Genomic DNA, 25071 nt, shown 5'->3' with positions numbered 1-25071 from the left:
ACGCTGAGCTCACTGTAGAGTGTCGGAGTAACGGCTGGAGAGCCCGCTGTGAACCAGTCGAAATTGGGTGCAGGGGTTTTGCTGGTCACTCACTACAGCGTGTGTTCAGAATCCTTGGCATTAGAGGACTGCAGTCGAGAAAAGCCACCAAGAACATCCTAGAGGCCGCAGAAAAGGCCTCCCGGTGGCTGTGGATCCGTAGGGGGGATCCGTGGTGCGCTACTTGGACACAGGCCGGGGTCTGATCACCCCCGGCTGGGTCGCCCGGGCGAGGGCGTCTGATGATTAAAGACCCGAAACACCCTATGACCCCGGGTTTATCACTGATGACGTGTCCAAGCATCACCGTGAGGTGTATTCAAGTTCTATATATATACAGTGACGATCAAAAGTTTACATACACTTGTAAAGAACATAATGTCATGGCTGTCTTGAGTTTCCAATAATTTCTCATTTCTGACCACATAACTTTCCTCCAGAAGGTCTTATCTTTGTCCATGTGATGTCAGATGAAACAAAAATTGAGCTGTTTGGTCACAATACCCAGCAATATGTTTGAAGGAGAAAGAAATCCCAGGAACACCAGACCTACTGTCAAAGATGGTGGTGGTAGTATTATGCTCTGGGCCTGATTTGCTGCCAATGGAACAGGTGCTTTACAGAGAGTAAATGAGACAATGAAAAAGGAGGATTACCTCCAAATTCTTCAGGACAACCTAAAATCATCAGCCCGGAGGTTAGGTCTTGGGCGCAGTTGGGTGTTCCAACAGGACCATGACCCCAAACACACGTCAAAAGTGGTAAAGGAATGGCTAAATCAGGCTAGAATGAAGGTTTTAGAATGGCCTTCCCAAAGTCCTGACTTAAACGTGTGGATAATGCTGAAGAAACAAGTCCATGTCAGAAAACCAACAAATTTAGTTGAACTGCACCAATTTTGTCAAGAGGAGTGGGCAAAAACTCAACCAGAAGCTTGTCAGAAGCTTGTGGATGGCTACCAAAAGCACCTTATTGCAGTGAAACTTGTGGCATGTACCGGTAACCAAATATCAACATTGCTGTATGTATACTTTTGACCCAGCAGATTTGGTCACATTTTCAGTAGACCCATAATAAATTCATAAAAGAACCAAACTTCATGAATGTTTTATATGAGCTCCAATCACACTTTCACAAAAAAATAAGAGTTGTAGAAATTATTGGAAACTCAAGACAGCCATGACATTATGTTCTTTACAAGTGTATGTAAACATTTGACCACAACTGTATATATATATATATATACCGGTATATATATATATATATATATATATATATATATATACACACACACACACACACACACACACACACACACACACACACACACACACACACACACACACACACACACACACACACACACACACAGGTAAAAGCCAGTAAATTAGAATATTTTGAAAAACTTGATTTATTTCAGTAATTGCATTCAAAAGGTGTAACTTGTACATTATATTTATTCATTGCACACAGACTGATGCATTCAAATGTTTATTTCATTTAATTTTGATGATTTGAAGTGGCAACAAATGAAAATCCAAAATTCCGTGTGTCACAAAATTAGAATATTACTTAAGGCTAATACAAAAAAGGGATTTTTAGAAATGTTGGCCAACTGAAAAGTATGAAAATGAAAAATATGAGCATGTACAATACTCAATACTTGGTTGGAGCTCCTTTTGCCTCAATTACTGCGTTAATGCGGCGTGGCATGGAGTCGATGAGTTTCTGGCACTGCTCAGGTGTTATGAGAGCCCAGGTTGCTCTGATAGTGGCCTTCAACTCTTCTGCGTTTTTGGGTCTGGCATTCTGCATCTTCCTTTTCACAATACACCACAGATTTTCTATGGGGCTAAGGTCAGGGGAGTTGGCGGGCCAATTTAGAACAGAAATACCATGGTCCGTAAACCAGGCACGGGTAGATTTTGCGCTGTGTGCAGGCGCCAAGTCCTGTTGGAACTTGAAATCTCCATCTCCATAGAGCAGGTCAGCAGCAGGAAGCATGAAGTGCTCTAAAACTTGCTGGTAGACTGCTGCGTTGACCCTGGATCTCAGGAAACAGAGTGGACCGACACCAGCAGATGACATGGCACCCCAAACCATCACCCAACCATGCAAATTTTGCATTTCCTTTGGAAATCGAGGTCCCAGAGTCTGGAGGAAGACAGGAGAGGCACAGGATCCACGTTGCCTGAAGTCTAGTGTAAAGTTTCCACCATCAGTGATGGTTTGGGGTGCCATGTCATCTGCTGGTGTCGGTCCTACCCTCAATCATCAGGAGATTTCTCCTGATGATTGAGGGTAGGTACCCCCCTCATGAAACAGGCCTGTAGAGATGAAATAGTCTTGTGATTTTTTTCCCACACATACATATATTGCGCTCTACTACGGTATTGAGCACTATTTTTTGGATAACCTTATTAAGACATATATATATATATATATATATATATATATATATATATATATATATATATATATATATATATATATATATACACACACACACACACACACACACACATGTATATACATACATATACAGTACAGGCCAAAAGTTTGGACACACATTCTCATTCAATGCGTTTTCTTTATTTTCATGACTATTTACTAGCGGTGTAACGGTACGTATATTTGTATTGAACCGTTTCGGTACGGGGGTTTCGGTTCGGTTCGGAGGTGTACCGAACAAGTTTCCACACGAACATATTATGTAGCCGCCTTAGCTAAAGTCTTAACAAGCTGCTCCGCTTTGTTCTGCCTCTGTCTCTGTCAGTACTCTACACAGCATTGTCCCACCCACACAACCATCTGATTGGTTACAATAAGAGCAGTAACAGCCAATCAGCAGTGCGTATTCAGAGCGGTAACAGCCAATCAGCAGTGCGTATTCAGAGCGCATGTAGTCATTGCTTCAGCATCATGATGAGCAGGTAGGTGTTTAGTAGGTAAGCATCAGGCAGTGGACTCTCCCCAAATGATAATAAACACCTCCCAGTCAACTACTAGTAACATCACTATGAGCCCGTTGACATTCTAGAAACATAAACGGCAGCTTCAGCTCGCTCGCAATCCTGGCTTGAGGTGAAGGCTAATGAGCTTTTAGCGTAATTTTGCTGTGTGTGTGTGTGTGTGTGTGTGTGTTACGGACAGCAAAGCCCTGTCTGTCTGTTATTTCACTTTGCCTTTTTCTGTGTTGATTGAGCTGTGTTGAAGCAGCAAAAAAGGACATTATGTTAAATGAAGAGTTTCTGTCTCTGATAGTTGATATAATAATGTAACTGCATCATAAAGCCTACATGAACTCCATGGTGTTCAGGGATGAATAGTCTCTCCTATTGCTATTGTACTATTTTTTCAGCTATAGTTACATTAATCATTAGTAATGGAGCAGCCTAGTTTTGAATGGCAGGGTCCCTGCTATCACATGTTGATAAAAATATAACATTTACATAATAAAAATCAACGACAGGCTTTCCAAATGCTGTAATAAATTAAGCATGATGAGTTGACTTGAAACTGTTTAATGTTGCACTTTTTATATGTAGAAGAAAAGTTGTGTCATTTTATTTAATCTGAGCAACAACTTGAGGCAGTTTAATGTTGATTAACGTGGGCAGAATTATTATAATGTTCCCAATGTTAAAAGGATAAAGCCATTGTTTACAAATTTGGTAAATAAATAACCAATAAATGTATATTTTGTTGTTTTCTTACTGTACCGAAAATGAACCGAACCGTGACCTCTAAACCGAGGTACGTACCGAACCGAAATTTTTGTGTACCGTTACACCCCTACTATTTACATTGTAGATTGTCACTGAAGGCATCAAAACTATGAACGAACACATGTTGAGTTATGTACTTAACAAAAGGTGAAACAACTGAAAACATGTTTTATATTCTAGTTGCTTTAAAATAGCCACCCTTTGCTCTGATTACTGCTTTGCACACTCTTGGCATTCTCTCGATGACCTTCAAAAAACCATTTCACTTGTGAAGTGAAATGGTTTTCACTTCACAAGTGTCATAGTTTTGATGCCTTCAGTGACAATCTACAATGTAAATAGTCATGAAAATAAAAATAAAAAACGCATTGAAATGTACTGTATTAAACACATATATACACATACACATACATATACATATATGTACACCTTTATAAATTCACACATATATGTTCATGCACATATATACATATACACGCATATACATATGTGTACATACACATATATATACATATATGCATATGCGAATATACATACATATAAATATATACAAATGTATATATATTACACACATTTACATATCAATACATGTATTCATCCATGTACACATTCACATTTACATATATACCAACACATTTACACACACACACACACACACACACACACATTTATATTAAGTATATAAATAAATACTTAGCACACACATGCGTACACTCACACACATATATTTATACACACACACACACACACACACACACACACACACACACACACACACACACACACACACACACACACACTTGTTAGAGTGGCCGTGCCAGCAATCGGAGGGTTGCTGGTTACTGGGGTTCAATCCCCACCTTCTACCATCCTAGTCACGTCCGTTGTGTCCTTGGGCAAGACACTTCACCCCTTGCTCCTGATGGCTGCTGGTTAGCGCCTTGCATGGCAGCTCCCGCCATCAGTGTGTGAATGTGTGTGTGAATGGGTAAATGTGGAAATACTGTCAAAGCGCTTTGAAGGTAGAAAAGCGCTATACAAGTATAACCCATTTATCATTTATTTATCATATGTACAGTATTGGTATATACACACGCACAAATACATTATTTTAACAAAATGTGGCCCCCAACTCAAAACATTTGGGGTCCCTTGTGCTAGTTCTCAATCATTTCATACTAGCAGGTGATGGCACATATGATTGAAAAGCTATGTACCCCCTCCCCCTACCTGCATTGGGGACTTGGCGTAATTGTGGTTGTCGAGGAAGGCAGGCAGACGGTTGGCGACTTGCTGTGATGCTCCTCCGGGTGCTTTCCCAGTGACCTTAGCATTTCCTGAAGGGGCGTCTTTAGTTTGACCTCTTGACTCATCCGCCATGTCTAAAAGCAGCATATGTATAGTAAATTCATCAGTGTAACATCATGAACTACCGTATTTTTTGGAGTATAAGTCGCTCCGGAGTATAAGTCGCACGGGCCGAAAATGCATAATAAAGAAGCAAAAAAACATATATAAGTCGCACTGGAGTATAAGTCGCATTTTTGGGGGAAATTTATTTGATAAAACCCAACACCAAGAATAGACATTTGAAAGGCAATTTAAAATAAATAAAGAATAGTGAACAACAGGCTGAATAAGTGTACGTTATATGACGCATAAATAACCGAGAAGGTGCCTGGTATGTTAACGTAACATATTATGGTAAGAGTCATTCAAATAACTATAACATATAGAACATGCTATACGTTTACCAAACAATCCGTCACTCCTAATCGCTAAATCCCATGAAATCTTATACGTCTAGTCTCTTACGTGAATGAGCTAAATAATATTATTTGATATTTTACGGTAATGTGTTAATAATTTCACACATAAGTCGCTCCTGAGTATAAGTCACACCCCCGGCCAAACGACTTATAGTGCGAAAAATACGGTATTCACAAAAATAGAAGAATAGGCACCAGAGGAAGCAGGTCCGGTGCCTTGGGATATAACTGGCTCCACATCGGCCTCTTTCTTCAGTGAAGTGGTGTTGCTGTCCGGCGTGGACGAATCATGCTTCTTATCATGGGCAAGTTCAGACTGGGTGAGTCGGATCATCTGCAGATTTAAAAAAACTTATTTTCGATTGTAATGATGTCATCCTCTGATTTGCATAACTTGGGATGGACGCATCATAACAAATACTACACATGAATAAATGTACAGAAAGCACTGATATTTAAAGAAAGGAACCATATTGATATCCGTCTGAAATCAGAAAAAAAAAATGCATCGAAAATCTTCGATATAAACAGTCCTGCAGCGTGTTTACTTGTGCAAAGCTGTACAGTTAGTTAACATCTAAATGTCCTCCAATAAGCACACAAGGTTGGTCTTTTCTTCTATATTAATCAAGTCATTTACAAAAGGTAAACATGGTAGGCTATAGGCTACTAGGCGCTTGAAGCTACACAACATCTAGGCACACAATAGCACACAAGCTAGACATACGTAATAAGTGTCCTTCATTGAACAAAACAGCACATTTGTCAATATAAACAAGTATCAAATAATTATAATTGCATATTACTTACACATGCAAAGACTCCAAGGCAAAAGCGTATTAGTAAGTGTCCAGTAACAAACGTGTCCACATCACTCAACCTAATAAATTACTGTGGCCATTATGTGTAATCAAAAAACAATTAGCACTCTACTCCAACTTAAATAATGGACGGTTAATAATAAATAGGTTCATGTTTTTCATTGTTCTCTGTTCCATTTCACTTCATTGAGCCTTATTTAACATTCCACACTACAAAATAAGAAAACTATGTATGATTTCTGCTGATATCATATTGGCTCAATAATGGTATCGGCCAATACTTAAGACTACAATATTGGTATCTTATCAAAAGTAAAAAAGTTGTATTTGGAGACCCCTATTAATTGGAAACGCCATTTCAACTTTTTATGGTACTGTAGCGGTTGCTTTAAGGACATAATTCACCACATCTGTTTACTTGACTTTGTCGTCATTACTCACTGCCAACTATTGCGCACATAACAATGTTGTTCTTGTTTACCATTCATATACGCAGCTAAGAGTGAGTAATTCGGTGCGGTCCCGTTTAGCGACCGTCAAGAGTTTTACCCAAAGGTGGGTTTTTTTTGGTGATCGCCATTTTGAGTCGCTTTATGTAAAAAGATCATTCTGCTCTTTGGTTGAATAAACGGCGCACACGTTTTTGTGTCAAAGATATTTCAGGTTGTCTTGCTTTCGCGTTACAAGCGCAACACTGGTGTCCCCAACATTTCACTGAACGCATTCAGTGAATATTATCGACCATGACGGCGAATGCAGTTTCACTGAAGCTGCCTGAGTTCTGGGAATCTTCCGGGACTGCATGGTTTGCCCATGCCGAAGCACAGTTCGCGCTGCGTGGTATCACTGAGGACGACACAAAGTTTTAATATGTAATTTCCTTCCTCGGGAGTGCAACAACGACGAGAGTGGGTAGCATCCTTACGCGTCCACCTGGGGTGAACAAGTATCTCACGTTGAAGGCTCACCTCTTAAAGACATTCAAACTTTCCGATGCGGAGAAAGCTAGCCGCATTTTGAACTTATGGACAAAATGCTCAACCTCTTAAGTGAGCACAGGCCTGGTTTCCTCTTCGTGCAGCTTTTCCTGAGACTTCTGCCCTCTCAGATGCATGCTGCTTTAGCCAACACTGCCATCTCAGACTGCCGCGAACTTGCTGCTGAAGCAGATAAGTTCTTTTTAGCCTGCCAACCGACCTATGTGGCTGCATTCTTTCCGGCTGGGGATGAAAAGCCCATGGCAGATACTTCCACTCTCGCTGCTGCGCCCCCCCAGGCGCAAACTGGATTCTGGACTTTGTTTTTTCCATGCAAGGTTTGGAACCAAAGCCAAGCGGTGCCGTACCCGTGCAGTTTCAGTGGACCGCCGCCGGGAAACGCCAGGGCCGGCACTCAGCAGTTGCCATGAGCGTCTGCAGTGTCGGTCCACCCCTCTGATATCCCAAAGACAGCGGTCATCACCCCAATGGGCCTGTTCAAATTTTTACGGATGCCTCTTAGCCTTAAAAGCGCCGCACAGAGTTTCCAGTGGCTGATGGACTCTGTTTTACGTGACTTGCCATTTCTGTTTGTCTACTTGGACGACATCCTTGTAGCGAGCACCTCTCAGGCCGAGCATATGACCCACCTCAGGACCCTTTTTCAGCGACTTAGCCGACACGGACTCATTATTAACCCGGCGAAGTGCCAGTACGGGTTGTCTGTAATCGACTTCCTTGGACATTGAGTCACGAAGTGCAGGACAGTTCCCCTTCTAGCGAAGGTTGCTGCCATTGCAAACTTCCCCCGCCTGCCCACGGTTAAGGCACTTCAAGAGTTCCTTGGCAAGGTAAATTTTTACTATCGTTTAATCCTCCGGGCAGCTGACCTCATGCGGCTGTATGATGCCCTTAAAGGGGCTGCTCCCAAGCACATGGTGGACTGGTCTGACGCGCAGCAAAGTGCTTTGTGGGAGTCAATTCTGCTCTAGCTAACGCTACTCTGCTGGCGCACCCATTACCCGATGCTCCAATTGCAATCACCACGGACGCTTCAGACTATGCTGTAGGTGCAGTGCATGAGCAGTGGGTGGGTGGCACTTGGCAACCTTTGGCTTTCTTTAGCAGGCAGTTGTGCCCCTGCGAGTGGAAATAAAACACGTTTGACCGTGAGCTCTTCGGCCTCTATCTGGCCATACGTCATTTTCGTTTGCTGCTTGAAAGAAGGCATTTCCCAGCTTTTGTGGACCACAAACCCCTCACTTTCGCGATGGCCAAGACGGTCGAACCGTGGTTGGCTCGGCAACAGAGGAACCTCTCCTACGTCTCCGAGCTTACGACGGACATTCAGCATCTTGCTGGTAAGAACAATGTCGTTGCTGAATGCCTCTCCCGAGCCATCACGGGCGCTGTCCATGTGAGGCTCGATTTTGCACAGATAGCACTTGACCAAGCCAACGACCCGGGCATCCGAGCGCTGAAGGCTGCAGCCACAGGGCTATGGTTGTCTGAGGTTCTATTTGAGGACACAGATATTGCGCTCCTTTGTGACATCTCAACGGGTCGGCCACTCTTGTGCCTGCCATTTGGAGGCGTTGGGTGTGTACCTGGTCGGGCCTCTCCCATCTTCGCGCAGCTGCACATACCTCCTCAGGATGGTTGACAGGACCACTCACTGGCACCGTTTACGGTTCGGGAACACCGTTTTGACCACGTCAACGTGGACCTGGTCGGGCCTCTCCCATCTTTGCGCAGCTGCACATACCTCCTCACGATGGTGGACAGGACCACCCACTGGCAACGTTTACGGTTCCGAAACGCCGTTTTGACCATGTCAACGTGGACCTGGTCGGGCCTCTCCCATCTTCGAGCAGCTGCACATACCTCCTCACGGTGGTCGACAGAACCACCCGCTGGCCGAAGGCAGTACCTCTGACGTCAGCCACCTCCACAGAGGTGGCACGCGCCTTTATTGGGACGTGGGTTGCCCGTTTCAGTACCCCGTTAGACATCTCATCCGACTGGGGCTCCGAGTCCACTTCTGAGGTCTGGGCTGCTGTGGCGGAGAGCTTGGGAGTGAAACTCCACCACACGATGGCGTATTACCGACAGGCTAATGGTATGTGTGAGCAGTTTCACCGGTCCATGAAGGGAGCGCTCAGGGCGTCTCTAAAAGACAGCGGTTGGGTAAACAAACTCCCTTGGGTGATGCTCGGGCTTCAGACTGCCCCCAAGGAAGACCTACAGTCTTCCTCAGAGTTGGTGTGTGGCCAACCTTTGCGAGTGCCAGGTGACTTTATTCCTAACACTACGGCACCCTGGCCCGCCCGTGAGCAGCGAGCTGTTCTCCTCGATGCCGCCACGGTTTTTGCCCCCATTCCCACTTTCCAACGCGGACTTACGCCATGTCATGTTCCCGCTCCTTTACGAAAGGCGGCATTTGTTTTTGTTCGCCACGACACCCACTGCGGCCCCCTTCAGCCTCCTTACGATGGGCCATTTCGCATCCTGGAGAGCGGCGACAAGCATTTCCTGTTTGATGTCGGGGGTCGGTCTGAACGACTCACGGCGGACCGGCTTAAAGCAGCCAACTTGGATCTTAGTCAGCCAGTTACCACGGCGGTCCCCCCGCGCCGGGGTCGTCAGGCCCGCTCTGCCTGCGCCCCATGATAATGTTTTGCATCTTTCTCCGCGGGCCCCCGGGACATTCGACAGTGCAGATTCCCTGTCGGTTCTCCCTGCAGACTCCCCGCCATTGGTACCAGTCCGGCGCACCCGGTATGGTCGGCCCTTCCGTGCCCCTGTCCATTGACTGTTTTGTTTTTTGTGATGGCGAATTCTGGGGGGACGTGTGTAGTGGTTGCTTTAAGGGCATAACTCATCACACCTGTTTACTTGACTTGGTCGTCATTATTCATTGCCATTGTTCTAGTGTGCACATAACAATGTTGTTCTTGTTTACCATTCATATATGCAACTAAGAGTGAGTAATTCGGTGTGGCCCCTTTAAGTGACCGTCAAGAGTTTTACCCAAAGGTGGGGGTTTGTTGTGACCGCCATTTTTATTCGCTTTATGTAAAAAGATTATTCTGCTCTTTGGTTGAATAAGTGGCGCACACATTTGTGTGTCAAAGATATTTCAAGTTGTCTTGCTTTCGGGTTACAAGCGCAACAGTACGCCTTTTTGTTCTCTATAGTAATTACATTTGTAGAATGTGCCAATATAACTGAGCTGTGGGCCCACTATGTGTTGTTTGCAACCAGGAGACACATATTCAACACACAAAAATGGGAGTCAATAGAAAATGTTGTCAAAGAATGAATAGAAAGATAAACCCTACGTAAAAATCCTCTCAGCTAATTGCACAGCCTGACCTTCTGCAGACCCTCCAGAATAGTCTGTCGGTTCTTCTTCAAAACCCCCAGTTTGGACTCGTATTTCATCCTGCGGTCCGGCACCACTGCCATTAAGTTGAAGCGGATGTCGTGATACGGCTCACTGAGAACAAGAACAAAATAATCCTGAGTGAGAAGCTGAGAAGAAGATATTAGTAGGGACTCTTTGACACTCACCCAGCAGTGGCCAGGCCGATCCTCTCCATGATGACCCGCCGAGCTTTATCCGTCCATTCCTCTTCCTCTCCCCACGGCCCTAAAATTAAACAACAGAATTGTCAATCTATTCTAGTAGACTTATTTTAAGCATCCAATGAGCCAAAATGCTGCCAACTGGTCAACAAATGCATGTTGGGGGGCCTTCTAATCTCACCATGGTCAATCGGGTAAGCCTTAAGACCATCGAGCTCAAAGAGGCGATCTTTGATGGGCACATAGCTGACAAAGTGGAAAGCCTCCATGGTTCGCACAGCACTGATCCCATTCTGTTTCTCGGGCAGGTGGCGAGGCTCCGGTCTCCATAGAAACACACAGAGATAACTGAAGCGATTCCAACACAAGGAAGCAGGAAAACGTAGCAGTAACATACCTAGCATGGCTGTTGTGTGCTCTGGCCAGCTCTGGGGCATTTCCAATTGCATAACCTTTACTCTGAAAAACACATTGTATTTTCAAAATAAAGGTCCCCTATTGTGAAAAAGTCACTTTTTAATGATGTTCGAACTGTAATATGTTTTGTTTGGGTCTGTTTATGAGAACTAAACAAATAAATCTTTTTTTTTTCAGTTTTCAAGTCCAAAAACCTCTTTTCGACTGAACAATATACCACCCCTAATCCTAGTTTATACACCTATCACTTCATTTAGGACGACTTTGTAAACAGGCTTCTCTACACATCTTTACAATAAACTATCAGCCGGGTACAAATATGGGAGCCAAGTCTTACATACTCATCTTATAGCAATAGATTTCATTTACAGCTGCCTTGCAATTAAGATTTTTGCGGTGCTTCCTTGTTAGTTTTTTGGCTGGTAAAAATGTCTTGTTGTGCAGCATAGGGGCAGCTCCACCCACGTGAATTGTGGAAAGATTTTACATCGCTTTCCCCACAACCCAGAAAGAAGACAAGTATGGTAAGTGAAGGTTCGACGTCCACATTGGAGAGCCCAACTACAATGTCTTGTGCGATGTAAACACACAACACAGTGTCTGTGTTTTGTTTAGGGAATAACACACAAAAGCTAATACAAAGAATAATATCAGAAGTTAATGCATTTAAGAGATGGTTTGACAAAAACAGACTCTTTGTATCTCAGTGAAACTAAAATAATGCTAATCGGTAACAGTGGAAGAGATATTCAAACACAAATACAAATAGACGGAGAAAGAGTAAAATAAACCACATTTTGGGTGTAATAATAGATGAGAAAATGAACTGTAATCAAATATACAACATAATGTGGTAAGAAATACATTAATAATGAATAAAGCAAAATATGTTCTGGACCAAAAATCACTCCATATGCTCTACTGCTCACCAGTGTTACCAAATCTGAGTTACTGTGCAGAAATATGGGGAATTAACTACAAAAGTAAACCTATTCACTTACCATGTTACAAAAAAGAAAGATCCGTTAGAATAATATAAAATAAGTGATACATACAGTGATTACAAATACTTTGGAGGCAACCACCACAGTTGACATACATGATTGTTGGTCCAAATCTAATAAAGATTTTGGCAAAATGAGGGTAGTAAGTAATTTTTTTGGTTGGTCTGTGTATTTTTTTATGTTTATTGCGCCGGGTCCGTGTTAATGTGCCTGATGGTCACTAAACACTGCAGGAATGTAATAGCAGAGTGCATCAAATATGGCCGCAAAATTATACTTTCACGAAATGTAAGCATATTGTAAGTTTATGAGCTGGAGTATGTTTAAAACTACATATACCAGGAGACATATTATTTTGGTTTATTTCGTCAGAAAAACTAATGAAAACTAACAAAAGAACAGCAGTTGCATGCACCCGGGCACAGCCGCACACAGCCTTGGTAGAAGTCATGACGCCTGTTGTTTAGGTGGCCAGACTCTTTATACACGACTCTGGGCTCTATAATACAAAACCAACTTTTCTTACCTATTGGTACCTGCTGTTGTGTATTTGCCTCAAACCGTGGAGGCATTGTGGAGATATTTATAAAATAATCTTGCCTTCTTTCATACTTCTGGGAAATGAGCCGATTGGAATCTGCCCGTTTGGTGACGTTGTTCCTATTGGTAACGTCAGTGGATTATCCATATGTAGAATCAGAATCAGAATCAGAATCAGAATAGTTTTTATTGCCATTGTTTGAGAACGGGGTCACAAACTAGGAATTTTTCTTGGTGCAATCGTGCAACATAAAACACATAACACAGATTTGGTAACAAAAAGAGCTGTAACTGAGCTATTAGATCTTGTTATTGTTCATGTGCCTGATGGCCGAGGGGAAAAAACTGTTCAGGTGGCGGGAGGTGTGGGTCTGGATGGACCGTAGTCTCCTGCCTGAGGGGAGAGGGGAGAATAGTTTGTGTCCAGGGTGAGAAGAGTCAGCTGTGATCCGACCCACACGCCTCCTGGTCCTGGAGGAGAACAGGTCCTGGAGGGATGGGAGCTTGCAGCCAATCACCTTCTCAGCAGCACGTACGATGCGCTGCAGTCGATGCTTGTCCCGGACTGTGGCGTCGGGGAACCACACAGTGATGGAGGAGGTGAGGATGGACTCGATGATGGCTGAGTAAAACTGCACCAGCATCTCGGTCGGCACCTTAAGTTTCCTCAGCTGCCGCAGGAAGTACATCCTCTGCTGGGCCTTCTTGATGAGGGAGCTGATGGCCGGCTCCCACTTGAGGTCCTGGGTGATGGTGGTGCCCAAGAAACGGAAGGAGTCCACAATGGAAACGGGGGTGGGAGAGTCAATCAGGGTGAGGGGGGATGGTGGGGATGTGACTTTCCTGAAGTCCATGATCATCTCCACTGTTTTCTGGGCATTCAGCTCCAGGTTGTTGAGATTGCACCAGGACGCCAGCCGGTCCACCTCTCTCCTGTAGGCGGACTCATCGCCATCCGAGATGAGCCCGATGAGGGTAGTGTCATCCGCAAACTTGAGCAGCTTTACGGACTGGTGACTGGAGGTGCAGCAGTTTGTATACAGGGAGAAGAGCCAGGGGGAAAGTAAACAGCCCTGAGGAGTACCAGTGTTTGTGGTTCGACTGTCCGAGACAATCTTCCCCAGCCGCACGTGCTGTCTTCGGTCTGTCAGTAAGTCATTGATCCAACTGCAGAGGGAGTCGGGCACGCTAAGCTGGAAGAGCTTGTCTCGTAGCAGTCTAGGGAGGATGGTGTTGAAGGCAGAGCGGAAGTCCACAAACAGGATCCTGGCGTAGGTTCCTGGGGAGTCCAGATGCTCCAGGATGAAGTGGAGGGCCAGGTTCACTGCATCATCCACAGACCTGTTGGCTCTGTAGGCGAACTGCAGTGGGTCCAGGAGAGAGGCGGTGATGTCCTTGAGGTGGGGCAGGACCAAGCGCTCAAAGGACTTCATGACCACAGATGTCAGCGCAACAGGCCTGTAGTCATTAAGTCCTGTGATCCGTGCTTTCTTGGGGACAGGGACAATGGTGGAGGTCTTAAAGCAGGACGGCACGCGGCATAGCTCCAGAAAGGTGTTAAAAATGTCAGTGAAGACAGGAGCCAGCTGATCCGCGCAGTGTCTGAGAGTGGAGGGGGAGACACCATTCAGCCCGGGGGCCTTCCGCGTATTCAGCTTCAAGAACTGCCGGCGTACATCCTCCTCTCGGATGGAGAGGGCCTTTAAAGTCCTGTGATGTTCTTGGAGTCCTGTGATGTCCTTAGAGTCCTTTAAATCCTTTAATGAAGTACTGGCGTTGGTGGGGAGGGTGATGGTGGGGGGAGCAGAGCTTTGATGAGATGAAGGCCGTTCATGACGACAGTAATGTATGTTGAGGCACTGAGCGAGAGTTCGGTCATTCAGGGCCTGGGGGGCTTTGGGCTTATAGTTCGTAAGGGTCCTTAGCCCTCTCCAAACGGCCGCAGAATCATTGGAGCGGAACTGTTCCTGTAGATGGTTAGAGTACACAGATTTAGCTTTCTCCACTTCCCTGTTGAAGTGGTACTTCGCTTCTCTGTAGGTACTCCGGTTCCCGCTTCTCCACGCAGCCTCCTTCTCCTTGCGCAGCTGTCGGAGCTTGGGTGTGAACCAGGGCTTGTCGTTGTTATAACAAGCCCTGGTGCGCGTTGGAACGATGCGCGCCTCATTGAACTGAATGTATGAGGTCACAGTGTCCGTATATCCGTCGAGATTGTCCGTGGCCACTCCAATTGCCTCCCAGTCTGTCTCCAAACATGCGCGCAGCTCCTCTACAGCCTCAGCGATGAAACACTTAATGGTCCTCATAACAGGTTTAGCCAGTTTCAGTCTCTGTCTGTATGAAGGGATTAAGTGCACCATCACGTGATCTGATAGTCCGAGAGCAGCGCGCGGGACTGCATGGTATGCCTTGCTTATTGTAGTGTAACAGTGATCCAAAGTGTTCTCCTCTCTAGTCGGGCATTTAATAAACTGCCTATACTTGGGTAATTCCTGGCTCAAATTTCCCTTGTTAAAGTCACCAAGTATGATAACAAGAGAGTCCGAAAAAGACCGTTCCACATGTAAGATCTGGCCTGCAAGCGTGCGCTGAGCGTCACGCACGTCTGCGCTGGGCGGTATGTAGACAGCCACCAGTATGAATGAAACAATCTCACGCGGTGAGTAAAAGGGCTTACAGTGAATGAAAAGATATTCCACAGCAGGAGAGCAGTGTTGGGATATCACCGTCACGTTTGTACACCAGTTGCTGTTGATGAAGAAGCAGACTCCTCCGCCTCTTTTTTTGCCGGAGAGCCCCGCGTCTCGGTCCGCGCAGAGAAGATGAAAGCCCTCCAGTTGAACCGCGCTGTCCGGGACACTTGCGCTCAGCCACGTCTCCGTGAAGAACAAAACACAAGATGAGGAAAAGTCCTTGTTTCTTCTCATCAGCAACGCTCGCTCGTCCATCTTGTTGGCAAGTGAGCAGACGTTGGAGAGAAAGATGGCAGGTAGAGACGTGCGTAATCCCCGTCTGTGGAGACGGACAAGGGCGCCCGCTCGCTTTACTCTTCGGTGCGGTTTCCCTCTTTTGATCAAAGAATGGACCAAATCCGCAGCTGACGCTAAGATGACCGGTAATAAGTCCGTAGGGGTGATGGATCTGATGTTCAGTAGCTCTTCGCGGGTGTAAGAGCATGCGGACACACAATTTACGCACAAAAACAAACAAAACAGAGCGCACGAGAGCACCGAGGCAGCCGTGATCGGCGCCATGATGATCAAAGACAGTATAAATTTACCCAAAGGGCTTTGCGCGGGTCCGCTATTGTAGTCCGCCGCTGTAGTCAATAAGATCTTTTTTTTTCCTCTTTTCTTTTGTTGTGGGGTGGACTCGTTCGTACATGGACATTACCTTTAAAATCTGTGCACACTTGCATGGATCCCAGGAAACATAATGAATGTTTTTTTAAATGTGTGTTATACGACACACGCACAAGCATCTACAGCTGCACGATAAGAAACACACTTAAGTCAATAATTTTATATCCTGTTTTGCGTCATGGCAAATTATGCAAATAACACCAGGGTTTTCCCTTGATTGCCACTGTATATGTGGCGGTGGAGTCGTGTTTAGCGGCGTGGAGGGGGCATGGTCAATATGACATCATCATATATGACATCATGATCATTTTGATTTGCAATGATGCATATATCTTCTTTAAGAAGGCTAAATAACTTATGTATATTTATAAACAAATATGTTATTAGTTATTAATAACATATTTTTCCTATATTATATTATTCTGTATTTTTCAATATTTGCTGCTCATTGTAAAAGGTAACACAGGCTACACTATATTCTGCCCTCCCTGAATGTTGCAATTTAGTTTGCCAAATATGTAAACAGTTCTTTGATTTAAAGATGACAAATAACTTGAGGTGGTTTATTGATATTTTCAACTAAAACTAAGCACATTAAGGAAGTATGGTACAACATATATGCACATACATGTAGGAATCACCATAAATTAATAATAAAATTTTAAATGAACTGAAAAAAAGCAATACAATTATACAGGACGAAGGTTGGCTCTAATGCCGCTAGCTTAATTCTAACATACAATGGACCAGCTCATTGACAGGCTAACCCAAAAAGGTATGGCCAATCGCAGGGCAAAAAAAGACAAGCAATCATTCACACTTTAGTCGCCAATTAACCTATTATGCATATTTTTGGAATGTGGGAGGAAGCCACAGTACCACAAGAAAAACTACACACACACACACACACACACACACACACAAAGGAACAACATGCACATTCCCCACACAGACACATCCAACTGGAGGTTCGAATTAAGACGCACAAAGCGTTAAGTTAGACATTATTGTCGGTAGTAATGTAAAAAAAAATACGGGTGGTCTTCACAGGCTTGAAAAAACGCATTAATTAACATAAAATGTATTTCTCTTCAACTTTCTCTACTTAGTTTTAGCGGGTGTCAGCTCAATTTTTGTATGATATTTGAGATGTTTTTCAAATGTATTATGGCCATTAGTATGTGAATAACAGACTACAGTATATTCATCGTTTTTAATTTTCCTGAGGGAACTCTCCTGAAGGAATCAATAAAGTACTATCCATCTATCTATCTATCCATCTATCTATCTATCTATCTAATCACATTACCGGTACTTGATTTTTGTACAATAAAAAAAGAAGGTGTGGCGGCCTTTATCTTAAATGATTGTGGCAGTATGCCACAATCATTTACATGTAGGGGAAACCCTGAACATTATGACATCATTGACTGCCACAACTACGAATGCCTCAAATACATTTCAGTCCTGTGGAAACCCTGCATTATCACAAAGTATGACACTCTGATGACACAAGACACAGTGGGGAAACTATGTACGTTACCGCTTATGTCTGAAAAATGTTACCTCCGGACTGAAGCCTTTTGTGAAAGCTTTCATGCGACTGAGGGTGTTGCCTAGCTCCACACCGCTGCAGTTCAGAAGCACGCTCAGCAAGGCATGAGTGGCGCATGAATTTGGTATCAGCTAAGGAAGAAGAAAAAAATGAGAAAATTCACATATTACACATCACTAAAAGATGCTGTAGCCTTTCAGCAACTATTAGATGCTTTACCTGATGTGCAAAGAACATATCGTTAACTATCTCTTCATCGATGACAGAGGTTTCATCAACCAAAGTGTTAACTTTCCTCCTGGATCGACGCTCCTCAATCCACTTGAACAGGAAGATGAAACCATAGACTGGGCTGGAAATAAAAATGAAGCTATTATATGGGGGGCCGTTAGGGACATTATACAGAATTACCTCTTACAAACACTACTGAAATGCTCTCACATAAACAACTGAACAATTACTCTCTCACACAAACACTTCTGAAATCCTCTTACACACACACACACACACACACACACACACACACACTACTAAAATCCTCTCATACACACTACTGAAATCCTCTCATTTACCGTACTCTTCTAAAAATGTTTGTCTCATACACACTACTAAAAATTCTTGTCTCATACACATTACTGAAATTCTCTCCTACACACTACTGAAATCCTTTCACACACACTACTGAAAACCTTTCACGCACAAAACTGAAAACCTTTCACACAAAATACTGAAAAGTTTTTCTCTCATACACACTACTGAAAAGCTTTCACACGCACACTGATTTTTTCTCTCTCATACACGCTACTGAAATTCTCTCATACACACTACTAAAATGTTTTGTCTCATACACACTACTGAACACCTTTCACACACACTATTGAAATGTTTTTCTCTCTTACACAAAATTGAACTCATTAGAAAGGAGATTAAAGATAACGTGTCCCAGCTACAACTGGGTTCTATTAACGCAGACACGAATGTATGTACGATGGATATTGCCCTCCAAAATAATCTTTCTCTTTTTGAAGAAAAAACAGAGGAACTCCTGCAACGTGTAAACTGGACAAAACAAACCCACTTCCTGGGAAACCTATCAAGGAGCTGTTTGTAATATTAGGTCCATCAGTGCTAAATATTATTAACTTATCACTTTCCTATGTCACTGTTCCCCTAGCATTCAAAAGAAAGGATTCAACTTTGCGCCTATAACAATCCGGATGATTCTTTTCCTCTTTGGTCCGGATGACACGACGTCCAGTTTCCAAAAACAATTTGAAATGTGGACTCGTCAGACCACAGAACACTTTTCCACTTTGTATCAGTCCATCTTAGATGAGCTCAGGCCCAGCGAAGCCGACGGCGTTTCTGGGTGTTGTTGATAAACGGTTTTCGCCTTGCATAGGAGATCTTTAACTTGCACTTACAGATATAGCGACCAACTGTAGTTACTGACAGTGGGTTTCTGCAGTGTTCCTGAGCCCATGTGGTGATATCCTTTACACACTGATGTCGCTTGTTGATGCAGTACAGCCTGAGGGATCGAAGGTCATGGGCTTAGCTGCTTACGTGCAGTGACTTCTCCAGATTCTCTGAACCCTTTGATGATATTACGGACCGTAGATGGTGAAATCCCTACATTTCTTGCAATAGCTGGTTGAGAAAGGTTTTTCTTAAACTGTTCAACTATTTGCTCACGCATTTGTTGACAAAGTGGTGACCCTCGCCCCATCCTTGTTTGTGAATGACTGAGCATTTCATGGAATCTACTTTTATACCCAATCATGGCACCCACATGTTCCCAATTTGCCTGTTCACCTGTGGAATGTTCCAAATAAGTGTTTGATGAGCATTCCTCAACTTTATCAGTATTTATTGCCACCTTTCCCAACTTCTTTGTCACGTGTTGCTGGCATCAAATTCTAAAGTTAATGATTATTTGCAAAAAAAAACAAGGTTTATCAGTTTGAACATCAAATATGTTGTCTTTGTAGCATATTCAACGAGGTGGATGGGTTGAAAATGATTCGCAAATCATTGTATTCCGTTTATATTTACATGTAACACAATTTCCCAACTCATATGGAAACAGGGTTTGTACTAAACGGTCTAGCTCCATCCTATCTTGCTGATTGTATCGTAGCAAATGTCCCGGCCAGAAATCTGCGTTCAAAGAACTCCGGCTTATTACTGATTCCCAGAGCACAAAAAAAGTCTGCAGGCTTTAGAGCATTTTCTATTCAGACTCCAGTATTCTGGAATGTCCTACCGGTAACAGTTAGAGATGCTACCTCAGTAGAAGCATTTCAGTCCCATCTTAAAACTTATTTGTCTACTCTACCCTTGAAATTAGGGCTTGGTGATATGGCCTTTTATTAATATCTCAATATTTTTAGGCCATGTCACGATACACGATGTATATCTCAATATTTTGCCTTAGCCTTGAATTAACACTTGATGCATATAATCACACCAGTATGATGATTCTATGTGTCCACAATAAAACATTCTTGTTCATACGGCATTAATGTATGCTAATTTTAAACTTTCATGGAGAGAGGGAAATCACAACTACCGTATTTTTCGAACTATAAGTCGCAGTTTTTTTCATAGTTTGGCCGGGGGTGCGACTTATACTCAGGAGCGACTTATGTGTGAAATTATTAACACATTACCGTAAAATATCAAATAATATTATTTAGCTCATTCACGTAAGAGACTAGACGTATAAGATTTCATCGGATTTAGCGATTAGGAGTGACAGATTGTTTGGTAAACGTATAGCATGTTCTATATGTTATAGTTATTTGAATGACTCTTGCCATAATATGTAACATACCAAGCACGTTCTCAGTTGGTTATTTATGCGTCATATAACGTACACTTATTCAGCCTGTTGTTCACTATTCTTTATTTATTTTAAATTGCCTTTCAAATGTCTATTCTTGGTGTTGGGTTTTATCAAATAAATTTCCCCAAAAAATGCTACTTATACTCCAGTGCGACTTATATATGTTTTTTCCCTTCTTTATTATGCATTTTCGGCCGGTGCGACTTATACTCCGGAGCGACTTATAGGACGGAAAATACGGTAAGTCAATTTACCAAAACTGTATTTATTAAACAGTTATCAAGCAGTGACACAAACATTCATGTAATTTCCAAAAAGAAATGTGCAAGATTGTCAGAGACATTTTAAAACAAGCTATTAGTGCACTTTTGTGCATGATGTCACTAAGATGACATATTAAAACAACACTAAACTAAAGTGCACTTTTTGTACAGAACGCCACTACAATAGTTTAAAACATATAAAGTGTACTTTTGTGCATGATGTCACATAAGATATTTCAATAACTGTCAAATAAAAATTAGCTGCATAATAGGAAATCAAATAGTGTATGTCTTTCGCTATGTGTTGGTTCCTGCGGATGTTATTTCCTTCTGTTGTTGACTATTTTTTTCATACGGTGTTGATCTGGAAATGGTTGCTTGGGCATATTTTTGGGTGTGGCACCGGCCGTAGATGTTGACATGCGGAGTTTCAAGCACTCATTCTCTAGCGGGTGACTTTTCAAATTATGCTACAAATTAGCAGTAATGCTACTTTTTGTAGCAACCCTTTTGCCGCATACTTGACATATTACGGTTGTCTGTTCAACATCTTCCCGCTTGAAGCCAAACCACCGCCAGACGATGGACCCCGTGCTGTTTTTCTTGGGAATTAATTATTCTTCCTTCATTTGTTACCAGATTTGTACCTTCTCTCTCTCCTATTACCACTCGCACTGCACCGCTAGCACCACAGCTAACGTTACCCATGCCGCTACCGCTCTGCTCGGCGAGGGCGTATAACGTTGCACGCGTGACAGTATGTGATGTATGTAACAAGGTGCGCTTGTTTTATGTCTCTGTGAGAAGGAGACAAGAATAAGTGATGAACGCATGTAGTGTAATTCCCGCAGCTAAAAGCAACTGCGTGAGAACGTATACTCGAATATCACGATATAGTCATTTTCTATATCACACAGAGACAAACCCGCGATATATCGAGTATATTCGATATATCGCCCAGCCCTACTTGAAATAGACCCCTTTTTAGACCAGTTGATCTGCGGTCTCTCTTTTCTGCTCTGCCCAGGTGATAACGGATTAGACTCCACGGATAATCCACGGATGACGCGCCAGCTGTTCAAAATCGGGACCCAGGATGGACCACTCCTCTTTGCATCAGTTGGTGATGTCTCTGCGCTAATGACTTGTCTCCATTCAAGATGATCCCATGCTGGCCTCCCAATGGACTGGACTTTCACATGAAGTCAGGACCCAGGGTGGTCCACTCCTTATGCATCAGTCGGTGACGTCCCTGCGCTGCGATGTGTCTACATGGAAGAGGTTCCCCTACTGGTCCCACTATGGACTGGACTCTCACATTATTAACTGCATCCACTCGGCATCCATTGCACCGGTCACTGGTTTAAATGTACCTTAAAGTGGTAGATAATGTGTATCACTATGTAAAGCGCTTTGAGTCTCTAGAGAAAAGCGCTACACAAATATAATTCACTTCACAATATTCACCACTAAACTGGCACAGTTTAACTTTCTATATCAAAGCATTTTACTAAAATGTGGTAAAGCCTTTTAGTAGTTTGTGTTATGAGTGCAGGAGAGTGTTTCAGTAGTGTGTGACTAAATTTCAGTAGTGTGTTACAAAATTTCAGTAGTGTGTATGAGGATTTAAGTTATGTGTTAGAGGATTTTAGTAGTGTGCGTAAGAGGATTTCAGTAGTGTGTGTGTGAGGATTCCAGCAGTGTATGTGAGAGGATTCCAGCAGCGCCTATGAGAGCATTTCAGTAGCGTGCATGAGAGCATTTCAGTAGCGAGTATGAGTGTTTCAGTAGTGTGTATGTGGGAGAAAAAAAAGTTCAGTTGCATGGGTGAGAGTGTTTAAGTAGTGTGTGGGAGAGAAAAATGTTTCAGTTGTTTGTGTGAGAGTGTTTCTGTAGTGTATGTAAGAGGTAATTCTGAATAATGTCCCCAACAACCACTCATACAATTGTGCATCATTATATATACTGTAAATAAAATACAATTAATCATATTTAATTGGAAACAGTGATAATTAGAGAGCAGATTATATTCCCAAACTCTGAAGATTCATTATACATAAATAACTTAATTTTTACACCTTAATAATTATTTGGAATGCCTGAGAAAATGGACATGAAATTGTAACTCTCTTTGACCACATGGTCATGTATCATGAAGTATAGTGTACAACACAGTACATGTTGCAATCACAGCAAGCGTTCACACCGACAGTGGTGTAGCGCAACCAGTATTTGAAAGCGCATGCAGAGGTAGATAAAGCTTCAAGTAAAACTCCAAATGACCCTACTTACATTTTGTGGGGTTAATGAAATACTTTTATAGACACGCACCCGTCAACTATAGAAGACTTTAACTGGAGCATTTACAGTATAATTTTCACTATAGGTGTCGCATTACATTTTTTTTTACTTCCGATACGATACCAATGTTGGAGGTTTAAGTATTGGCCAATATCGATATTAAGCCAATTTGATATCAGCACGAAACATGGTAAAAATGTGGACATACATGATGCAGACACATTTGTTACTGGATACTTTCTAATATGCTTCTGCCTTGAAAACTTTGTATGTGTAAGTAATCTACAACTATAATTATTTAATACTTGTTTATATAGACAAATGTAAAGTTTTAGACTGCAATATCAATCAATTAAGGAAACGTATTATGTATGTCTACCTAATGTGCTATTGTGTGCTTAGCTGTTGTGTAGCTGCTAGCTGCTATAAGCCTGTAGTCTACCATATTTACCTTTTGTAAATGACTTGCCTTAAAGAGATGAAAAGACCAATCTTGCATGCTTATTGGCGGACATTTAGATGTTAATTGGCTGTCCAGCTTTGAACAAATAAACACGCGGCAGGACTGCTTGTGTCCGAGCTCATATCAAAGATTTTAGATGCAATCCAGTATAAACCGATATTTGTTGGGGGGTTTTGCTGGTATTGCACCACTATCGCCCTATTTTTTACGTTCCTTTGGACATAAATCACACATGTCAGAAAGTTTTCAACTATTGCAAATTTTTCTCAGCAGAAGTGTTAACAGTACCTTTGACACTTGCTTTGAAGGTCGTATATTTCTTCCACCTGCACACCTTTGATACCTGCAAGAAACAATGTTTTTTTGCAAGAACAGGCGCCAATTGTGCCTATTCTCATACGGTACACAAATAACTACTCACCAAAATCTTCAACCAGCAAAGTGAACAATCCTGTAAACGGGTGTAATAAAATTGATAGCAACATTTTATTACCGTTGTGGTAGCATAAATCAATTGTATTCATATTTATATTTTCATAGAAGACAATGTCGCATTGTGAATATACATGAACCATAGCACGTCAAAGAAAGGTAGCAAGGTATGCAATCTTAACAACAAAATTATTTGAGCAATGATTTGGTCTTGATTAACAGTTGTTGTTACGGGACAGAGTTTAAATTGACGTGTGTACTAATATCTGATAAAACAATATCGAAAAATCTTACCTGGGTCGCTCTCTAGCTCCAGCCACCCTTTGTTCATTTTTGATTTTTCACACACACAACTAACATTTAGGATGTTTTCTTGCCCATGTCCACACACTAAGTAGAAGTAGTATTCTTACACGGATCATCCATTGACGAAACAACTGAGAGGAGCAGAAGATAAACACAAAAGACGAGAATTGGACGCCTACAATTTACGTCATCTGACATCGACGGATGGCCTCAAACAAAAACATATTTACTTACCCGGTACATCTTTATGGAGTCCGAAGAGACGACAACGACGTAATATAAACACTGGCACGGTTTATGGTAAATCTGCGTTTAATTTGATGTGTATATCAACAATAAAACAAATTAATCAGGAAATGTTTTTCTTTAGTGGGATTCCTGTACCCGGAACATTAGTTGTTTTAATTTTATTGAACAACAAACATACATTTATAATTCACCCAAAAGTCAAGGTACTTTCAACATCAAGGAAAGAAAACAAAAGCAAATACAGAGAGTATTAAATATTAATAAATAATAATAATAAAAAATATGGAGAGAAAAAAAGAAAAACAAAAAAGACAAAAGACAAAAAGGGCTAACTAATTCACTTTAAATGTTTTTTTTTAACAAAGATATCAATTTAAGGGCTTGTGTACTCTTTTTAATCATTTTACAC

The 25071-nt window shown here is 42.4% G+C and overlaps 2 protein-coding genes across 2 annotated transcripts in view; one reads left to right on the top strand and one right to left on the bottom strand.

Annotated features, from left to right (window-relative positions):
• bap1 (BRCA1 associated deubiquitinase 1) overlaps positions 1 to 24631 on the bottom strand; it is a 31461-nt gene extending 6830 nt beyond the window's left edge. The window contains exons 1-11 of the mRNA XM_061932591.2: positions 24402 to 24631; positions 24097 to 24126; positions 23964 to 24018; positions 18020 to 18152; positions 17812 to 17931; positions 11320 to 11381; positions 11104 to 11246; positions 10908 to 10986; positions 10710 to 10833; positions 5732 to 5870; positions 4998 to 5149 (exon numbers count right to left, since the gene is read on the bottom strand). Coding sequence (XP_061788575.2) covers positions 4998 to 5149; positions 5732 to 5870; positions 10710 to 10833; positions 10908 to 10986; positions 11104 to 11246; positions 11320 to 11381; positions 17812 to 17931; positions 18020 to 18152; positions 23964 to 24018; positions 24097 to 24126; positions 24402 to 24438 — 1074 coding nt within the window. The 5' untranslated portion in view covers positions 24439 to 24631. The remainder of the gene's footprint in view (positions 1 to 4997; positions 5150 to 5731; positions 5871 to 10709; positions 10834 to 10907; positions 10987 to 11103; positions 11247 to 11319; positions 11382 to 17811; positions 17932 to 18019; positions 18153 to 23963; positions 24019 to 24096; positions 24127 to 24401) is intronic.
• Positions 24632 to 24655: 24 nt separating this feature from the next.
• Positions 24656 to 25071, top strand: part of rad54l2 (RAD54 like 2) — a 40455-nt gene continuing 40039 nt past the window's right edge. The window contains exon 1 of the mRNA XM_061932590.2: positions 24656 to 24713. The gene's annotated coding sequence lies outside the window, so the exon portion shown is untranslated. The remainder of the gene's footprint in view (positions 24714 to 25071) is intronic.

This window comes from Nerophis lumbriciformis, linkage group LG38 (assembly GCF_033978685.3).
Source record: "Nerophis lumbriciformis linkage group LG38, RoL_Nlum_v2.1, whole genome shotgun sequence".
Taxonomy (NCBI): Eukaryota; Metazoa; Chordata; class Actinopteri; order Syngnathiformes; family Syngnathidae; genus Nerophis; species Nerophis lumbriciformis.
Note: the sequence above shows the minus strand (reverse complement) of the source record. Positions and strands in the feature narration are given on the sequence as shown.